The 19,572-nt window shown below is 47.8% G+C and overlaps 1 protein-coding gene across 1 annotated transcript; it reads left to right on the forward strand.

Annotated features, from left to right (window-relative positions):
* The first annotated feature begins 914 nt into the window (after positions 1–914).
* Positions 915–6,313, forward strand: SYPL1 (synaptophysin like 1). The gene is made up of 5 exons (XM_063394945.1): positions 915–1,133; positions 1,822–1,940; positions 3,053–3,257; positions 4,078–4,266; positions 5,138–6,313. The coding sequence occupies exons 1-5, from the start codon at positions 1,080–1,082 to the stop codon at positions 5,252–5,254; spliced, it is 684 nt and encodes a 227-aa protein (XP_063251015.1). The 5' UTR covers positions 915–1,079; the 3' UTR covers positions 5,255–6,313.
* Positions 6,314–19,572: the final 13,259 nt, after the last annotated feature.

A 19,572-nucleotide genomic window follows, 5' to 3' on the forward strand; every position in this document is an offset into this window, starting at 1 on the left:
CCATGGACCACCTCAGCTTGTCAGCACCAGGACTGGAGAGCTGCAACCCCCTTGGCAGTTCCATCTGAGCCAAGGGAGAGCTGATCCCAGCAGTGCTGGGACTGAGACCCTCAGCACCCCACCACCACCACAGCTGAGCACACATCTGCTCTGCGGAGGCCACTGGCCCCCTTTGGCAGGAGCTGCTGCATGCTCTAACTACACCCAGGAGCTGAACTCAAAGCCAGCTCTTCCATTGCTGTCTCCTCAGCACCTTCTTCAAGGCTGTCTGGCAGCAATAACAGTGCTCAGCTGGGACCAAGACCTTTGGCCAGGATCTGCTTGCAGATCTTGCAATGAGCTGCCAGGTCAGGTGGATCCTGCTAGGAGCAGCCACAGCCTCCCTTCCCAAGAGCAGCACCAGACATCCTGATGTTCCTCAAAGGCTCCCAGCAGTTCCAGGAGAAACTCCTACAGGATCTTGGATCAGAGCCAGGAAACTGTGGCAGTGCCCGTGGCCACCTTGGCTATTTACAGTCTCTGGACAGGGAAGAGGAAAGAGGGCATCTCCTCTAACAGTCCTCAAACCTCCTTCAGCACGAGTTTTAGCTCTTCACTTTTACTGAGGATTAACATATCAGCAACAAAGTGTGGCCACAGAAAACAAATCTTAAATAATCAAAGGTAGTCAATGAGATTTTGGCAAGCTCATGGATTGTCAGGTGCCTGTGCCTTGTTTGCCATCAAATCATCAAGCTGAAGGTGCAGCACATATGACTGTCCACAGTGTGCTGGGTGGGGAGAGAAGAGGAATGGGCTGAGGAAGGGGGAGAGGAAGAAGTCACTGCTGTCTCATCACACAGAATGGCCAGTGCTGCTGTCTCCTGTGACAGCCTCTGCATCGTTTCCCCAGCCCCCAGACAAGGCCTGGAGCTGAAGAGCCACAGCTGAGTCTCTGTGGGTGGGTCCCCATCCCCAGGTGAAGGGTGTGGCAAGGGCTGCCCTTAAGGGGAGGTGCTGGGGATGCTGCAGCTGCTGGCTGGTGTTGGCCCCGGTTCCTGCTGCCTGCCTTGGTCTTGCCCGTGGTGGTGGGCTTGAGGATGGATTTCAGCATGCTCCTGGAGCCTCTGGGCTTTGTTAAGGTCCTTCAGTGGGTGAGTGGAGCTTGGGGAGCCATTTCCTCTGCTGCCCCAGGCCTGGCTTTGCCCCTGTGCCTGGGCTGGGTACCCCTGGGGAGGTGTGATCCATTGGGATGACTGACCCAGGCTGCTGGTGCTGGATGTCCATCACTGGGCTGCTCCTCAGCCATACCCTTGGGCTGCAGATACATAAACTTGATGTATTAATTGCAAGTGTTACAGCAGCTTGTGCTGCTGTGTGTTTGTGTTGTGATGATTGGGGTTTTAGGGTCTAGATAGTGAAAAAAGGGAAAATAAGAGCTATTTAGAGAGTAAAGTTGATGTATGATACTCTGAGCATGTACTTTCTAGTAATTTGAATTTATAGTTGTGGATGTGCAAGACTTGTAAAAATATTTCCTTTATCAACTGCAAGAAATACTATGCTGGCTGTTAGTGTATAAGAAAACCCAACAAAATACAAACCCCAAAATTTTTTCTGTGCAACTGAAAATAAACAGAAAGCACTTTTAAATGGGTTTTAGTTGGCAGTGTTGCTTATGCTTTTGGATTTTTGAAACAGCATTTTCTTCTTGACATCATACTTCAATTTGGCTAACTTTGTTGCTGTTTCTTATCTTTAGCTATTTCAGCTAAATGTTGAGTTTGCTTCCTTTGAGCTCTAGTGGTGTGCACTAATGTGTCTATGTATCAATTCCTATAGCTTCTTGCCATCTTTGCTTTTGCCACATGTGGAGGCTTTCGAGGTGAAACTGCTCTTCTAGTTTCCTGCAAAGGTGTGGTAAACAAAACAATTACAGCTGCTTTTGCTTATCCATTCAGGTGAGCATTAGCTCTTCAGTTACTATTTCTTATTCCCCTTTTCCCTTAGGTGAAGATGTGAAACTTCTGGCTTGTTCTGTAGCAGCAATTAAAAATACTTAGTTGTAATCATTCCAAACACTGTAGCTGTTGGTGCCCTATAGAAGGAAGCAGGTAGAAATGGCAGCAGGCTGCTATGCTCTATCTATCTTGAGCTCTAGTCTAGCAGTTCATGAATGCTGTCAGTAGTAATTAGTAAGCTAAAAAACACAATCTATTTTAACAGCCTAATTCTTCATCAATTTGTAGCTGCTTTTGGAGGTCCAGATAAGATTATTTTGAATGTGCCTTTATCCTATTTTTGTTCAAAGACTGAATGGAAAGTTCTTTTCAGTTTATTCCAGTGTTATCTTGGTGAAGCTGCTGGACACAAAAAGCCTAAATATTTCAGTGTCATTGCAGTGTTTGTGTAGAGACTAGCTCCTTTCCTGGAGCAGGAGGAGGAAGGCTTCCTCTTTGCTCTTGCAGCTGCACAGCTATGATGAGTGCAGGGTTGGTGTGCCATTTGTCTTCAATAAACATAATAACATAAAGAAATATATGAATTGATTTAGCTAGTAAAAAAAACATTAAAACCATATGGAATTTGGTCTCAAACCCAACATTGTAGCAGCATTTGGAGGGGAGAGTGGGGATCTGCAATAATTCTGTGCTGGTCACAAAATGATTAATGATAGTCACACAGCTTTATTTATTCAGCTTCAGTGCTTGTGGGTTTTGAAGCTATAATGTCTTTTAAGTCCTGATCACCTTATTTAAATGCCAGTCTCCCAAGTAATGTGAAGTCTACTTCCACTTTGGGAATTTTTTGTTCAACTGCTCTAACAATGAGATTAGGGCTCTTCTCGTGAAGGTACTATGGTATATCTTAGTGTAGGATTGGGCACAATCTTCAGATAGCTGGACAAACCTTTGTGTTGCATCATTGGTTATTTTTGTATCTATAGTGTATCTTTCAGAGTGAACTTGTACAATCAGAATACTGAAGCACGGTTGCTGTAAAGCACGAAGTATAGTTATATGAAGCTCACACTGTGTAGCAAACTCTAACTACATGGATCTAATCTTCACAGGCTGAATACTGCTGTGTTTAGTGCACCAGACCCACAAGGCTGTGGTGGTACTTGGACTGATGCCCACCTCACCGGGGACTTCTCCTCTTCTGCACAGTTCTTTGTTACCCTGGCAGCATTGGTGTTCCTCTACTGTATCACTGCCCTTGTGGTATATATTGGATATTACCATGTGTATCAGCAACATAACAAGTTTCCACTAGCTGTAAGTAATGCTAAGCTATTTTAATGCTTTGATTTTGAAGGGACAAAGAGATGAGAAATCTTGCTAATGCAAGACTAATTGGTGAATATCCAGTAGTTACAAAAGTCAAATGGAGTGTGAACACAAATATCTCAGACTGGTCCCTACAGCACCAAGCAGAAAAGGGGACTCGAACCCCTTGGCCATCCATGGCATCACACCTTGTGCAGTTATTGAAGCAGAGGATTGAACTTCCACTTTTTCAGGTGAACAGTGCCTTCACCACAACTTTTCTTTTGTGACAGGCATTTGAGAATACAATTGTTCCACAGGTGGGACCTCCTCTGTTAATCTGAAAAATTTCTCTGTATAGAGCCCCTGCTGCAACTGGTAGAGTGAAATAGTTACCTTGTATATTTTAGTCATCTTTGATATTGAAGCTCTGAATGAGGGATTTCATAACATGCTTAAAAATGGGCTTAATATCTTTTGAGACAAATATTAGCCTATTGACCATCCAGATTTTAATCCTCTGCCCTTCTCCCATCAGCCTCACTTGAGTTTGGCTCAAACTCTCATGAAACACGTGCTAGGCATCTGATTTTAGAAAGAGATTTCTTAGGTTAAGATTGTCTTTTGCATCTATCAAGCACAAGCATATAGTTTTGTAGCTGGTTATCAACATTGAGTTGTAACTATAAAATTGTTAATGACTAAATTTGCTTGTGATCATTAGCACTGATGCAGTTATCTTGGTGATATAATTGATGCTGTCTCTGCCTTGTTCTCATGTATATTCCTGCAATTTTTTGACCTGTTAATGAGTATTTCTCTTGTGTAGGACTTGGCAATCAGTGTCTTAACAGCCTTTCTGTGGCTGGTCAGCTCTTTTGTTTGGGCAAAAGCTCTAGCTGATATCAAAGCATCCACAGGAGCCAGCATTATTCCAGGAATTGAACCTTGCCAAGCACCAGGAACAACTTGCCATTTTCTTTCTGTGACCAGCATGGGAGTTCTGAATGTGTCTGTGGTATGTATGCCTTCCATCATATTGGTACAATAAATGTGCTGGAAAAAAACAAATAGTACCTGAGAGCCCAGGTTCTACTGATTGCACGTGTTGCTCTGTGTTAAGATTTCTTTATGGATTGTCATTCAGGTCCATTAATACTGTGCTAAAACACTGAGCAAATAATTTCTTGGCGAAAAAAGTTCTCCTCTAAAGAAAGAGAGAATCAACTTGCAGGATGTACCACCAGAGCTGTTACATGCAGCATTTTCAGATGCATTTGCGTGTCTATTTATGCCTTTAGCCAAGAGCAACTTAAAATATCTTGCTGAGCCAGCCAAGTGGTTTGATGACTGACATAAGTAAGGAGGAAATTCTGTGCTGAGGCTGAACCTAGCTTTTTACTCAACTGTGAGAATTTTTACACATCAGATCGAGGTTCTTTGTAACATAATGGTATGAAACTCGTGTTCATACAAGGAACATTTCATAGCAGAGCAAATTAGGCTTATGGTATGATCTTCCTAGTGAATCCTACTTTTTAAAACTCAGGCTGTTATTCACTGGCCCAATAATAATTAGCCATTTGGTCTGGGAGTGCATGTGGGGAGGTGTTCAGTGACTGAAAAGAATTTGTCTAATTCTGTGCAAAGTAGAGAGTAAGTTTGACTATCTGGTCTACAAAGAATTGTCAAATAGCTAAAATAGCTTATATTCCTGAAGAGTGTGGAAATATCTTCTCCAAATGAAGGGGGTGCCAAAGATAGTGCTTGCTTTTGCTTTGCCTTGAAGAGACATTTTGGCTTCTTTTACAAAAAGAAAAACAAAACCCAATGAAACATAATGAATTTAATATTACCTTTCTTTCTCCCTTTTTTTCTTTACCTTCCAGGTGTTTGGCTTGGTTAATATGATTTTATGGGCAGGAAATGTTTGGCTTATATACAAGGACACCAACTTGCACAACCAATGGAACAGAATTTCTGAAAGTCCAACTGAAAGGGTATAAAAACAAGTTGACATTTTGAAGTGCTTCCACTTTCACATCACACTACCAAGAGCATGGAACCATTAGATTCATTTCAATCATAACTGATAATTAATACAAACTTTTATTTTGTACTATCGTTTGACATAGGGTCTTGGGTACTCCAACTGAAGTGTTTAATTATCATGAAATATATTGTCTTTCAAGGCTGTGCAGGATTACATTAGTTTTTGAAGAGTGAATTGAAGAGGTTATCTGGATGCTGACTCTTTCTGGCTCTGAAATTCGCCTTACAGGGAGACATGGCTTAGAAGGAACTGTATCTGGGCTATTACTGCAAAATGTTTAGTTCTGACAAGTCTCCTCTGAAAAATGGAAAGTAAATTCACCCTGGGCAGGTGAAAAAGTTCAGTTTCTTCTGATCACTGAAACCTTGTGAAAGTCACCTGAGTAGAATTCATAGCTCTGTCAAAGTTGCAGCCAAGATGTGCAAGTTTCCAGATACTCCTTTCACACCATTGTATCAGATCTTCTGCTGGGCCTGTCAGGAGGACCTTACTTCTGTGTTTAATATGTTACTGTTTAATGGCTTGAGACAATCTCTGAATGAGGAAAATCATTGTATGAGTTCATAGCTTCTAGTCTCTCTAATATGAGAGCTTGTATATGGGAGAAATAGATGATTTAGACACTTGAAGGTGGCAAGGGAGGAAAAATAAACCATGGCCCAAAACACAAATACTTCAGAAATCAAAGTTGACATATTCTGCTACTGCTTACACTTCTATTACTCTTGAGGTGCATGAACAAAGGTTGTGTGTGGAAGGATACAAGGGGAGCTGTCTGAATATGACAAATTCTTTATTGATGTTGTTCAGCTCCTTCATTGGGAATGATATTTGGGTCTTCTCCTGTGGACTTCTTTATTAAGGTGTCTGACTCCCTGGGAATTGCCTGGATCAAATGTTTTGACAAACCTAATACAGAAACTATTCAATTATTTTGGGTTTGTTTTAACTGTTTGTGATGAAAATAGATATAATAGTGTGTGTGTATAACACAAATTGTAATTGTTTGGTGTGCCAGAGCTATTGACCTTCTGATAGTAAACTGTAGTCTCAAAGAGTACAATAAAGTCAGTATGATTGCTGCTGAAGGAATGTGCCTTGGGTCCTTACTGCAGTGGCAGGGGATGCAAAAGCATTTGCTTTGCAGCTTCTGGGGCATGGCTTCAGCCATGGCTGCCTGTGCTGGCTGGAGGAGTTACCTGGGCTACAGGAGGGGCTCTTACACTGGGGCCCTGTGATTTTTTTGGTGAAGAGGACTATGTATCACTCCTGCAGGCTACTGCTGCCTGGTGGTGCTCAGCACTTTTCTGTCAGTTCAGAGGAGGGGCTTTTATTACTTACAACTGTCTAGAATTTCATTTGAATTGCCTTTTGGAAGAGGGTAACACATGCAATTTTCACTTCTTTGCATCACTGTGCAGGTTTATTTATTTAAAAATACATAGTTCATCCTAAAACTTAAAATTCCTAGTTTTCATATTGTCTAAGAAAAAATGTGAGAATTATACATAAATTAGATTTTTCAATCTTTTGGCGTTAGGGTTACATATGATGTGGCTAAAATATTTTTTATTAACTGTTGATTTTTTCAACAGAACTATGTTGCTGTCTATTTCTTATGTGCTTATCTACTTTGTCACAAACAGACCTGTTAGTCGTTGGCATGGTCCAGTTATAAAATAGTAGTAGTGAGTATTTTTGTACACATGGGAGCAGCAATGATTAGATCAGTAAAGGCCTTATTGATGGCTGAGGTCCAGCCAACAAGTGAGACAGAGTTGGAAAGCTTAGCACACTGATTGTTTCAACAAAATCTTGAATTTCATCCCCACTCAAAAGGACATCCCTTGTTTCCTTAAGGCTGAAACTTACCCTTATTATTTTTGTAGAAGAAACAAGTATGTCCCAAAGGGTGCTTTCCTTCAAAAGACAAGGAGATGGAACATGACAGGCAGGTCTATAGGTGGTAAAATAGAGATTCACAAATAAGGGGTTGTGTTTTGTAGAAATTCAGGCTGCATGTGTGTGGTGGTGTGGATGGTTGGACTTTCCCCATTTCAGTATGTTAAACCTCAGTTGGACTCCACAAAGAAAGTTGGGACAGTGTAAGCAGGAACAAGAAGGTGCTGTGAAGGACTGTGACAAGGAAAAGAAGGACAGACGAAGGAGAGGATTTAAAGAGAGAGACTTAAGGAAAAAGGAGAGGGTGCTGAAAGAAGGATATAGGAAAGAGGGTTTTGAGGCAGAGAGAAGTTGAAAGATATATGGGTGGTTTACCAAGTAGGAAGGATTTAGATATGTGGAAAAGATGAAAGGCTGGTGGGTCCTATATTGTGTGTTCTGTACAATGCTGTATGTTCTGTACACCCCCCCTTAATTGAAATTCATAAGTTCCCCTTGGTCACATGTTACCTTTTCCCCTCTTCCCGCCACTGTGTTATCCCTCCCCTATCCCCTAACTGGTTCAAGGCTTGCAACCCTTCCCCTTATCTCCCAAGTGTCAAGGTTCCATTGGTTGCCGCAAAGAGGGACTCCCATTTCTCCTCCCCTACCCCGAAAGCATATAAGCTGGTGCATTTCTTTGTTCGGAATCCAGTTCCAGTTCAGCCTGGTTCCACTTCGGTCTGGACAGTGCTATGTTGGATTAAAGTTGTGGTTCCTCTGTCTGGCTGGCTGGATCCTCCTTTCTCGCTCTTAGCGCGTCGCTTCAGTTATCCTACTGCCGTTCAGGTCTCTCCCAGGGTCAAGAACCCACAGGGCTGACCCCTTCGTTCCGCTGAGGGGCGGCTCGGATTCCGCTTGCTCCGGTGCCTGGGCTGGCTCGGGGTGAAGCCAAGGGGCTTAGTAGCGGCACCGCGACAGGTGGCTGGCACCCCAGATGGGACCCTGAGGAGAAGCCTTGAGTTTCCGTGGAGGCTCTTGTCTTCCCTCTTTGTGGTCCCCGGAAGGATTGGCGGTGCTCGCACCAGGCGCGAGCACCGAAGAGTTTCAGATCCAGGGCGGTCCCACCGCTGCGAGTCGAGCAGCCTCTTCGGAGGAGCGCTCCTCGCAGATCCAGGAGGCAGCTTCGTCGGCAGCACTCCCGGCGAAGTCTTCTGTGCGCTGAGGGTTCCCCAAGACCGCAGGTAAGTACCCTCCGTCGGGGGCACGCGATCAGGACCCCCTCTCCAAGCCACGGGGGAGGGCTCCGAGGAGAAGTCTGCGCAGGACCGGGGGGTTAACGCTTTCGTTTTCGCTCCCGGTTTGGTCGTGCCCAGGCGGTTTTTAGTTCTTTTCGTTCGGGTTTGTTTCGTTTGAGTACTCCTGCCAGCTCTCGAGGGAGGCTCGGAGCTGGGGGAGAGTCGGATTTTTGGGGACGTTGCGTGTGCCGCGCGCCGGGAGGATCGGTGGCTTTAGCGAGTGCAGGGTTGCCCGGTTTTTAAGTTGCGGCAGTTACAGTTTTCTGTTTGAGATTTAGTTGGTCCGGTCTTGGGTGAGGGTGGTTTTTCAACACCGGCGAGATGGGTGCCTCGCTTTCGACCACCCAGAAAGGAGTTTATTATGTTCTTGTTAGAGTTTTGGAGGAGAACAAGGTTCAGTTCTCCCGCGGTTCGTTAAAAAGGCTGGTGCGGTGGCTTTCCGTGCAGTTCAGTAACACGTCTGAGGAGCTTGTAAGGAACCCCCGTTACTGGGAGGCGATCGAAAAAAAGGCGGCCAATTCGGATAAATGTCCCCAAGATTTTATGTTTTTGATTGTCAAATTTAAAACGATCGCTAACAGCTCTCCCCTGCATGAAAAGCCAACGCGACCGCCCGCCCCAGTTTCCCGTTCCCCTTCTCCCAATCCCCGTGTTCCTCGGAAGGGAATTCTGAGGAGAGCCGCAGACCCTAGGTCTGCCAGCCCAGGCTCTCGCCAGAACTCCCGGTCCCCCAGCCTCAGCAGTCTTGTCCGGACTGCTGAGGAATCCTCGGGTCGCCCTGGACAAGCGGCTCGGGGACGCAGCCCTTCCCCTGTCTCCCCAAGTTGTCGACCAAAAGTTAGATTTAATCTTGCTGCGTCACAGGAGCCACAAGATGGCGCCTGCGACACACAAGATGGCGCCCGTTCGCGCCGTTCTCCTACCCCTCCCCCGCGTCCCCCTCCCCCGAAATTCAATCCCTTCCTTGACCCAACCCCTTCATACCCGCCCAACCCCTTTTATCTGCCCAACCCATTTTACCCCTTGGTCCCTCCCACACCCGCCCCCTCTGTTCCCTCCCTTGCTCCACCCATGGCTCCTCCCACATACCCGATGTCTCCTCCCTTTGTGGCCGCCCAAACCCCGCCTTCGGTCCCTCCCTTTTCCCACGCTGATACTCCTCCCACTCCTGCCCCCTGGCCCGCCCTAGGGGCGGAGCCAGGCACTTCTCCCCACCCCGGAAGGAGGCCATCTTGGAATGGTAGTTCCCACGCTGCCTCTTCCGGTTCCCACGGTAGGGAACCGGAAGACAACAGCGATGGAAACCAAGAAGTGCATCTCTCAGCTGCGCCTGTCACCTACCGAAGGGCTCGCGGGGGTGGCGACCCTAAACCGAATTGGCAGCCATTTTCACAAACTATAATTCGAGATTTATGTAAGGCACACAAAGAATTTGGGAGAGAGAGCCCGTACTTCCGCGGCCTCCTTCAGGCAGACCTAGCAGCTGCGACAACCCTTCCTGCAGACTTAAAGCAATTATTTTCTTGCCTGATGACACCGGCTGAATTTGAATTATGGCTTGCTGCATTTAGGCAAGCCCTGCGGGAAGAGCTGCCGCACCTGCCACTCCCAGCAATTGATGAGGGGGGTAATCCCCTTACTGTTGAATTGCTGGGAGGAGAAGGTTCCTTCGAGTCCCCTCAAATTCAGGCACTGCTCATTCCACCAGCAGTTTTGCCTAGGGTGCGAGACCTGGCCTGCAAAGCCTTTTTCACGATGCAGCCTCGTGCACCCCTGCCGCCATTCACCCAGATTAGGCAAGGGGACGCAGAATCATTTGTAGATTTCGTGGACAAGATGACTAGGGCTTTGGAAATACAAGTAACGGACGGGCTTGCCCGTAAGAGAATCTTGGAGGAGATTGTTTTTGCTAATGCTAATAATGTATGCAAACAAGCGATTTTAAGTCTCCCTCCAGAACCCCCACGGACTCTACAGGTGATGCTGCAAGTTTGCCAGCAAAAGGTCCCTTTCCTGCTTCAACATATGACCACCGCAAGCAAGCAGGGAACTCGGCAGGTGCATGTTGCGGAAGATGCGACTCTTCGTCGCCCACAGGCTCGCAAGCTGGCAGCGTCGAACCCAGCCAGAGCACGGGTCGAGTGCTACCTCTGCCATGAAAAAGGGCACTTTGTGAGCCAATGCCCGCATAACTTGCTGGCAAAGCCTCGGCCGCAGCAGGAGGACTCCCAACACAATTCAAAAAACTAGGGGGGGAGTGCGGGCCCACCCGGCATGATGACCCCAACAGGGTGGGCAGTGCAGAAGAGAAGGCAGTCAACGCCTTCGGGGGTCACTGGACCAAGACAACTATCTCGGACTGGCATTTCCTTTACCCTTCCCAGGAGGGAACTTTCCCGGACTTGATGTTAACACCATTTTGTAAACCTTACAGGTTGAGGCTCACTCACAGTGCGCACCTCAGAGATACCAGCTGGCACCCAGTTCGCGTGGATTGCGAAGACCTTCTGGACTGGCCGTTTCAAAGGAAAGGTAAGTTCATTGTTGTTGGGGACTGTAAATACACTCCGCAAGACATTGAGGTATACCCGGGGACCTATAAGGGTGACCCCAGGTTCCTCAATGTCTGGCTGCGTTCCACTCATCCCCCAGCTTTCCACCCAAAGGGACAAATAGTGGCCCAGGCAATTCCACACACCAGGCCAGATCAGTATCAGGTTTACCCTGAGGAAAGGCCACTTTCAGTCAACGCAGTGCATCGGATCACAGAAGAAAAACCTATAATACAATGTACGATGTCCATTGGGGATGAGTCTGTTAATAAAGGTCTTCTTTTTGACACAGGAGCGGATGTCACGGTCATTCCCACCCGGGAGTGGCCGTCACATTGGGCCTTGGAGGACGCGCCGGCGAATATCTCCGGAGTAGGGGGTTTTCAATCGGCTAAGAGATCAGCGCGCATGGTGAAATTCACGGGGCCGAAAGGGCAATTGGCATATACGCGCCCTTTCGTTTGCAAATATGAACGGCCCCTGCTTGGTAGGGAGCTCATGTCCCAATGGGGGGTCACAATTAGTATCCCAGACCCCCCTCAGGTTTTTTGCCTAGCGGTCACTGAGGAGCGCCCAATCCTCAAACTGAATTGGAAAACGGATAATCCAGTGTGGGTTGACCAGTGGCCGCTATCCAAGGAGAAATTAAAGGCGCTCGAGGAGCTCGTGGAGGAGCAGTTACAGAAGGGTAATATCGTAGAAACGAATTCCCCCTGGAACTCGCCCGTCTTCGTCATTCGAAAGAGTGACGGAAGGCGCTGGCGCCTCCTTCACGACCTTCGACAAATTAATAACGTTATAGAGGACATGGGATCCCTCCAACCAGGAATGCCATCCCCTGCCATGCTGCCCCGAAATTGGAATCTGGCAGTTATTGATCTGAAGGATTGCTTCTTCCAAATTCCCTTACATCCGGATGACGCACCGCGTTTTGCCTTCTCGGTGCCTACCATCAACCGAGCGGCCCCAAGGAAGAGGTATCACTGGAGGGCTCTTCCCCAAGGTATGAAGAACTCCCCGGTGATGTGCCAGCTGTACGTCTCTTCCTTGCTGCGTCCTGTGCGCGCAGCCGCGGAGGAGGTTATCATCCACCATTACATGGATGATATCCTCATTTGCGCCCCAACAACAAGCGAACTGGATAGAGTCCTCACACGCGTAACAGATTTGTTAGTTGCTGCAGGGTTTGAGCTGCAAGCAGAGAAAATTCAGCGGATGCCACCCTGGAAATACCTGGGGCTGGAAATCGGACGGCGGACCATTGTTCCCCAAAAATTGGCTATCCGGACATCAGTCCGGACCCTTGCGGATGTCCATCGACTCTGCGGAGAGTTGAATTGGGTGAGGCCCTGGCTGGGTCTCTCCACGGAGGATCTAGCACCCCTCTTCGATTTATTGAAGGGGGGAGATGAGCTTAGCTCTCCCAGGGCGCTCACCGCGGAGGCAAGGAAAGCACTGGAGAAGGTACAACAGGCGTTGTCATCACGCCAGGCGCACAGATGTGACCCCGGCTTACCCTTTCGGTTCGTGGTGCTGGGTAAGCTCCCGCATCTTTTTGGGGTCATTTTTCAGTGGGATTCGAACACCACACAGCATGACACCAAGGGCCACGGGGGGAGAGATCCACTGCTGATCATAGAGTGGGTCTTTCTTAGCCACCACCGGCCCAAGAGACTTACGAGGCCACAAGAAATCATGGCCGAGCTGATCCGCAAGGCACGTACGCGCCTTTGCGAGTTGGCCGGTTGTGACTTTGAGTGCATCCATCTCCCCATCAAATTATCCTCGGGCCAGATCACCAAACCCATGTTGGAAACTCTGCTTCAAAATAATGAAGCTCTACAATTCGCTCTGGACTCTTTTACGGGCCAAATTTCAATTCATCGGCCGGCCCACAAATTGTTCAATCTGGATGGAAATTTTGAATTGGCATTGAGGAGTGTCCGAAGTGCAAAACCACTCCAGGCCTTGACCGTTTTTACAGACGCGTCCGGGGCTTCTCACAGGTCAGTGATGACCTGGGAGGATCCCGAAACTCAGCAGTGGGACAGTGATGTTGAAATCGTTGAGGGTTCGCCTCAAGTCGCTGAGTTGGCCGCAGTCGTCAGGGCATTAGAGAGATTTCCCGGACCGCTAAACATAGTTACCGACTCTGCCTATGTTACAGGGGTAGTGTCCAGAGCTGATCAGGCAGTATTACAGCAGGTTTCCAACGACGCGCTTTATGCGCAGCTCTCGAAGCTTATAAAGCTTGTGTCCCACCGAGAGCACCCCTTCTACGTGATGCACACAAGGTCGCACACCGATTTGCCAGGGTTTGTTGCAGAGGGCAACAGGAGAGCAGATGCTCTCGCTGCTCCTGTGACAAAGACCCCACTGCCTGACATATTTCAACAGGCACAGCTCAGCCATGCTTTGTTCCATCAGAATGCACCAGCCCTGGTCCGCCGATTTCGTATCACCCGGCAACAGGCCAGGGCGATTGTGGCTTCGTGCCCATCGTGTCAATCCCACTCCGTGCCGACCATGCACGCCGGAGTCAATCCCAGAGGGCTGGGAAGTTGTGAAATCTGGCAGACCGACGTCACCCATGTGGCGGCGTTCGGGAGACTCCGGTACGTGCATGTGTCCGTTGATACCTTCTCGGGTGTAGTCTATGCCTCCGCACACGCAGGGGAGAAGGCCTCCCACGTCATCCAACACCTCATTCAGGCCTTCTCTTTCATGGGCATCCCCAAGGAAATTAAAACAGATAATGGCCCTGCGTATACTTCCAGGGAGCTTGCAGATTTCCTGCAGCAATGGGGAGTTGAGCATAAAACGGGCATCCCTCACTCCCCCACGGGTCAGGCCATTGTTGAAAGGACCCATCAGAACGTCAAACGGGTCCTTCAACAGCAAAGACCAGTCCTGAAGGTTGAAACTCCATCAATCAGATTGGCAAGGGCACTTTATGTGTTAAATTTCCTAAATTGTTCTTATGAAAAACCAGATCCGCCCGTTGTGCGGCATTTCAATAGCAACCGCGACTGGGACCTGAGTGAGCAGCATCCGCCGGTGACCGTAAGGTTTCCCGAAACAGGGAAAGTGGAGGGTCCACTGACGCTTTTGACGTGGGGGCGCGGGTACGCCTGCGTCTCCACTGATGCCGGGCCGAAGTGGATACCCTCCAGATGGGTAAAGCCTTATATCGAAAGAAAAACAAAAGTCCGAGAAAACGAAAAGCCTCAAGTCGCCTCCGCGGCTCTCCGCCGCAGAAGGCGTGAGTCCAGTGACTCAGAGGAAGAGGAGGAGCAGTCAGAAGGCTGGGAGGACCCCTTTTTCTGTGATTTCCCACTTTGTAACGATTTGTTTTTCTGAGTTTCTGTTTAGATCCGTCCAACCATGAGCGCCAAGACTGCCATCAGTTCAGCCGTCCTCTTCGCCAGTCTCCTGACCATCGCCCAGGCGTGGCTCGTCCCCCAGCCACAACAGAACGTCTGGGCTGTCTTGGCCAAATCACTGGGCCAAGACCACATATGTCTCAACCAAGCGAGTGCCGCGAATCCCATGGCATCCTGCCTCGTGGGGATCCCATTTAAAGATCGTGAGATGCCCAAGATGCTTCTAGGTTATGCTCAAAAACTTAGACAAGAAGCTGCTAAAATGGAGCATAACCTAAAGCATGCCCATTACATCGTCGCGTGGTACAATTACATTAAAAGTCTTCCAAAGTTAGAAAACGAGCCTCAGGAGCTGGAGCTTCTAGGTTCCGCCAGAGCCGAATCTTGTTTTCATATCCGTAACGACCACGTCCAGCGTCACCACCGTCATTTTGTCTCCTCCAAAGCCCATTTTAATACTCATTGGTGCAACGCTGTGTCCTTTAGTTATCCTCCAATCCCTCCCCAAAAATCAGCCCAAGTCTTTGCCCATCCCCGCCAGCTTCCTAGGGGAACATTCTTGATTTGCGGAGACCACGCATGGGCAGGTATCCCCTCTCACCTCTCCGGAGGCCCGTGCACCTTTGGGACCCTCGGATTGTTTTCACCCAACAAATCACAAATTTTAGATTGGGTTACACAAAATTCTACAAATGGTGCACATCTATTGGCACACTCTAGAAAGAAGAGAGAAGACTACTCTCTCAAAAAATTGGCAGACGATTGCGATGAGGAAATTATCCATTGGAGCAGATCTAAAGGCATCGCAATCACAGTATTTGCGCCGTGGGTCGCCATTGCTAAGACCCTCGGAGAATTAGGCCATTTGGAATGTTGGGTAGCTAAGCAATCCCGTTTGACTTCTAGGGCCCTATCAAACCTCCTGAAAGATGAGGAAATTACGAGGCAGGCAACCCTCCAGAATCGTGCAGCCATCGACTACCTCCTGCTCCTCCACGGTCACTCGTGTGAGGAGTTTGAGGGGCTCTGCTGCTTTAATTTGACATCTAGGGCCAAGGGGACTCGCGAGGCACTCAAACAAATGGAAAACATGATAGGAGACATCAAGCAAGAATACGGGGACTGGCTCAGTAATTTGTTCAAGGGATGGGGGATCTCGGGTTGGACGGGATCGATTCTTAGAACTGTTCTGTTAATTGTTTTTGTGCTTTTTGTTGCTATTGCCAGCCTTGGACTAATGAAAAAGATGTTGCAGAATTTGATTTCTTCCTCCACATCACCACTCAAAGCTGAAGTCCACCGAGTAGCCGTTGAAGTAGGCCCAGAAGTGTTCAAGGAGGAGGAGGAAAGCTTCGTTGATGAGGACGAGCAGGCTGAACAGCTTGAAATCATCGTGGAAGAAGTGTGCAGCTTTCCTCGAGAACAATGGCCTACTCAACAGCAGTGGTTTGCAGAATCATACCCACGTTCTGAACACCTGGTGGACCCCCCTCAATTCGGATATCTGAGATAGAACTCACAGGGTCAAAAATAAAAGAAAAGGGGGAGATGTGGTGGTGTGGATGGTTGGACTTTCCCCATTTCAGTATGTTAAACCTCAGTTGGACTCCACAAAGAAAGTTGGGACAGTGTAAGCAGGAACAAGAAGGTGCTGTGAAGGACTGTGACAAGGAAAAGAAGGACAGACGAAGGAGAGGATTTAAAGAGAGAGACTTAAGGAAAAAGGAGAGGGTGCTGAAAGAAGGATATAGGAAAGAGGGTTTTGAGGCAGAGAGAAGTTGAAAGATATATGGGTGGTTTACCAAGTAGGAAGGATTTAGATATGTGGAAAAGATGAAAGGCTGGTGGGTCCTATATTGTGTGTTCTGTACAATGCTGTATGTTCTGTACACCCCCCCTTAATTGAAATTCATAAGTTCCCCTTGGTCACATGTTACCTTTTCCCCTCTTCCCGCCACTGTGTTATCCCTCCCCTATCCCCTAACTGGTTCAAGGCTTGCAACCCTTCCCCTTATCTCCCAAGTGTCAAGGTTCCATTGGTTGCCGCAAAGAGGGACTCCCATTTCTCCTCCCCTACCCCGAAAGCATATAAGCTGGTGCATTTCTTTGTTCGGAATCCAGTTCCAGTTCAGCCTGGTTCCACTTCGGTCTGGACAGTGCTATGTTGGATTAAAGTTGTGGTTCCTCTGTCTGGCTGGCTGGATCCTCCTTTCTCGCTCTTAGCGCGTCGCTTCAGTTATCCTACTGCCGTTCAGGTCTCTCCCAGGGTCAAGAACCCACAGGGCTGACCCCTTCGTTCCGCTGAGGGGCGGCTCGGATTCCGCTTGCTCCGGTGCCTGGGCTGGCTCGGGGTGAAGCCAAGGGGCTTAGTAGCGGCACCGCGACAGATGTGTGTCTGTTCCCCAGAGCTAAATGCAGAGCCAGGTTGCTGTTAACAGGCTAAGGTGTTATATGTAGTCCACAGCAAGCAAGATTTAAAAAAAAAGGCAAAAGTAATGCCATGTGCACTTCTGGCTCATTAGAATAAAGCTTGTTTCCCTTTGTGGGGGGAGGGATGGATGGAGAATACTGCAGGCTTTGATGGCTGCTCGAGTACTGCAGCTGAGATGAAATGGAAAGCATCATGCAGCAGGAGTAAGCAGCTGCTCTCATTTACCCCGGACACCCAGAAAGGGCTGAGCAGTCTTTGCCTTTGAATTAACATCCTATCTGTGCTGGCAGCACCAAAACATTCAGTGTCTTATTTACTCATGGCAGGGGAGGGGGATGACTGTCTGATTTACCAGCTTTATCTTGACTGCACAAGAATCACCACTGCTATCAGGAGATGCAGAGTGCTTGATCCCTCTGCACTGAGGGAACAAAGGGCCTGGATCTCTGCCAGCTCTCTACAGGTTATAATCCTCAGCTGGCAGCAATTGAACTTGCAGCCATCAGCGGAGCAAGCTCATAAAAATCCTCTCATTTTGCAGGAATTATTCTGGTAGCAGGCTATAGTTATGCAGCCCTAGCAAGTCAAGTGCTGTATGATCCCTGGTGTGATGCTAGAGAGGGGCATTTGATCAGAAACCCACAGTGGGAAGAAAGGCTGTAAGGTGGTGGTGAAGGAAAATAAAGCTGAGGGGGTCAGCATGGGGTAACAATAGAAAGCTCCTTAGTGAAGAATAGAATCCATTAGCATTAGGAGGTGTTTAAGGAAGCAAGTACATTGTGATTTGGGCTGCTGTGACCAGTGATTTGAGGATCAGGCCTCTGTGATGATGCTGAGAAGTGTATATTCTGCATGTGCTAACTCCCAGGAGAGTCCCTAACTGGGAGCTGGCATGGTGTCAGTGTTGGCTGAGAGCTTTGCCACCAGCCTGCAGGAAAAGCAGTAGGAAATTAAATCCAAGAGAGGTCTGGCGATGTCAAATCCCCAAGAGTCAGCACCAGTAGTGCAGAATGGAGCCACTCTGGGGTCTGTACTGCTCTGGCCTTGGCACCTCAGCAGGCAAACCCATCTGCAGCACAGGCTGGGACACTGAAAAACCAGCTGACAGGCCAGCACCACTGCTAGAACTGAGTGTACTAGAGCCAAACAGTGCCCTGTGGTGGGGAATTCCTCAAGGCTCTGGCTCTGCTGCACACTTGGCTAGCAGTGGAAGGGATGGGTGTGGAGCTCTCACTGAAGGTGAGAAAGAAGACAGATGCCACCTTAGTGTGAAGAGCTGTGAGAGTGGGGGTTCATCACCTGCTCATGGACACAGGGTAGCTGCAGCATGTTTATTTTTCCCTATTGCCTAGAACTGAGCAGCACATAAAGCTGGGGTCACGCTGTGCTGCTCTGTGCTGCCTGCCCTGCTGCAAACTCCTGGGGACCTGGTGGGGTCCTCACTCTTGGAAACTGCATGAACACAGTCCCCCATGCTTCCACAAAGGCCCCTCTCTTGAGCAAGTCATGACAGCACATCAAACATTCTGGATCGTCATGGATCACCTACTTTTATTCTTGTGGGAGTATTTAGTGTGTGTTCATTCCTAACACATTTGCTGTATTGCCTAAAGCAAAGTTGTTGTCAAAGAGACCAGAGTCAGAAGCCAGATTTTGCTGCTTAATCACCTTGAAATAGTAAGCTGAATAATTAATTAGTCAAAAGAATGCTACAGGATAGGAGTGCACCCCCATCCCTTAAATATTAGGGGATGAAAATTAGTGTTTTCTTCAGGTTTAAGATCTAGGCCCTGCATATTAGCAACACTCCAGAGTTGCATTGTAGAAACTGACTCAAATGTGGAATTCCCTTCTCTCCTGGCAAGTGAATCCAGGTGTACCCTTGTAAACACTGCTTTCCTACAGACACTATGTGTTTAGAACAGGGAAAAGAAATTAAAATTTTAGCCTTGTGTTTTTACAAAATTTCCTTTTAATTTTCAGTTGTACCTTCTAAAAATTTGCCTCCACTCAGCAGTGCTCTTCTTGCCTGGATATTTCATTCTTCCTCCTGAGTTAGGAAGGCAGCAAGATAGAGCTCTGTTGTGCCATCCTATAAATTTGTGCTCACATGGACACAGTCAAAGGTTTTTCCCTTAGTTTCAGTTCAAGCACTCTAGGGGCTAGGGAAATACGTGCTGACCCTGACACTGTTTTTCTTCCATTTTTTTCTTGAGAAAATCTGCTTCTGCCAGATCTTATTCTCTTCTATCCATATTTTCAGTTAATGTTTCACTGTGGGTTCTGCTTGGCTGATGCTGGAATGCTCCCTCAGGCTTTTTTTTCCCTTTACCTCCTGAACCAAGCCCATAATACTCTGTAAGAGTGTTCTTCTAGCTCTCTAAGTAGGTTTCCTCTCATTCTGCTCCATCAGCATTTGTTGCAAATAGGAGAGGTGTATTTGACAGCTGGTTCTCATAATCCATCAGCCCCTGGAATCTGATCGATTGCTGTTGCTGCCAGGAGATTGTACCTGCTGCTTGCAGGTACCTGTGCCCAATCAGCAAAGGGTGGCTTGTACTTGCTATTACATCCTGTCAACAATTGAGCAACTCCTCATTTAGCCATAAAACATGCTCTGTCTTTTCTTGGCTTGTGACGTTGTTATTGCTGCCAGCTGCATTTCCTCCTTACCTGTCTGTGCAGCCGTTTCACTTAATGCAGTCGTGAGGAGGCCGTATGCTGAT

Source organism: Prinia subflava, chromosome 4 (genome assembly GCF_021018805.1).
Source record: "Prinia subflava isolate CZ2003 ecotype Zambia chromosome 4, Cam_Psub_1.2, whole genome shotgun sequence".
In the NCBI taxonomy this organism is placed as follows: domain Eukaryota; kingdom Metazoa; phylum Chordata; class Aves; order Passeriformes; family Cisticolidae; genus Prinia; species Prinia subflava.

Coding starts and splice junctions, on each gene's coding strand:
- SYPL1 (XM_063394945.1), top strand. CDS start 1,080: ATGGATTTCAGCATGCTCCTGGAGCCTCTGGGCTTTGTTAAGGTCCTT. Junction 1,941..3,052: donor GCTTTTGCTTATCCATTCAG/GTGAGCATTAGC, acceptor TAATCTTCACAG/GCTGAATACTGCTGTGTTTA. Junction 4,267..5,137: donor GAGTTCTGAATGTGTCTGTG/GTATGTATGCCT, acceptor TTTACCTTCCAG/GTGTTTGGCTTGGTTAATAT.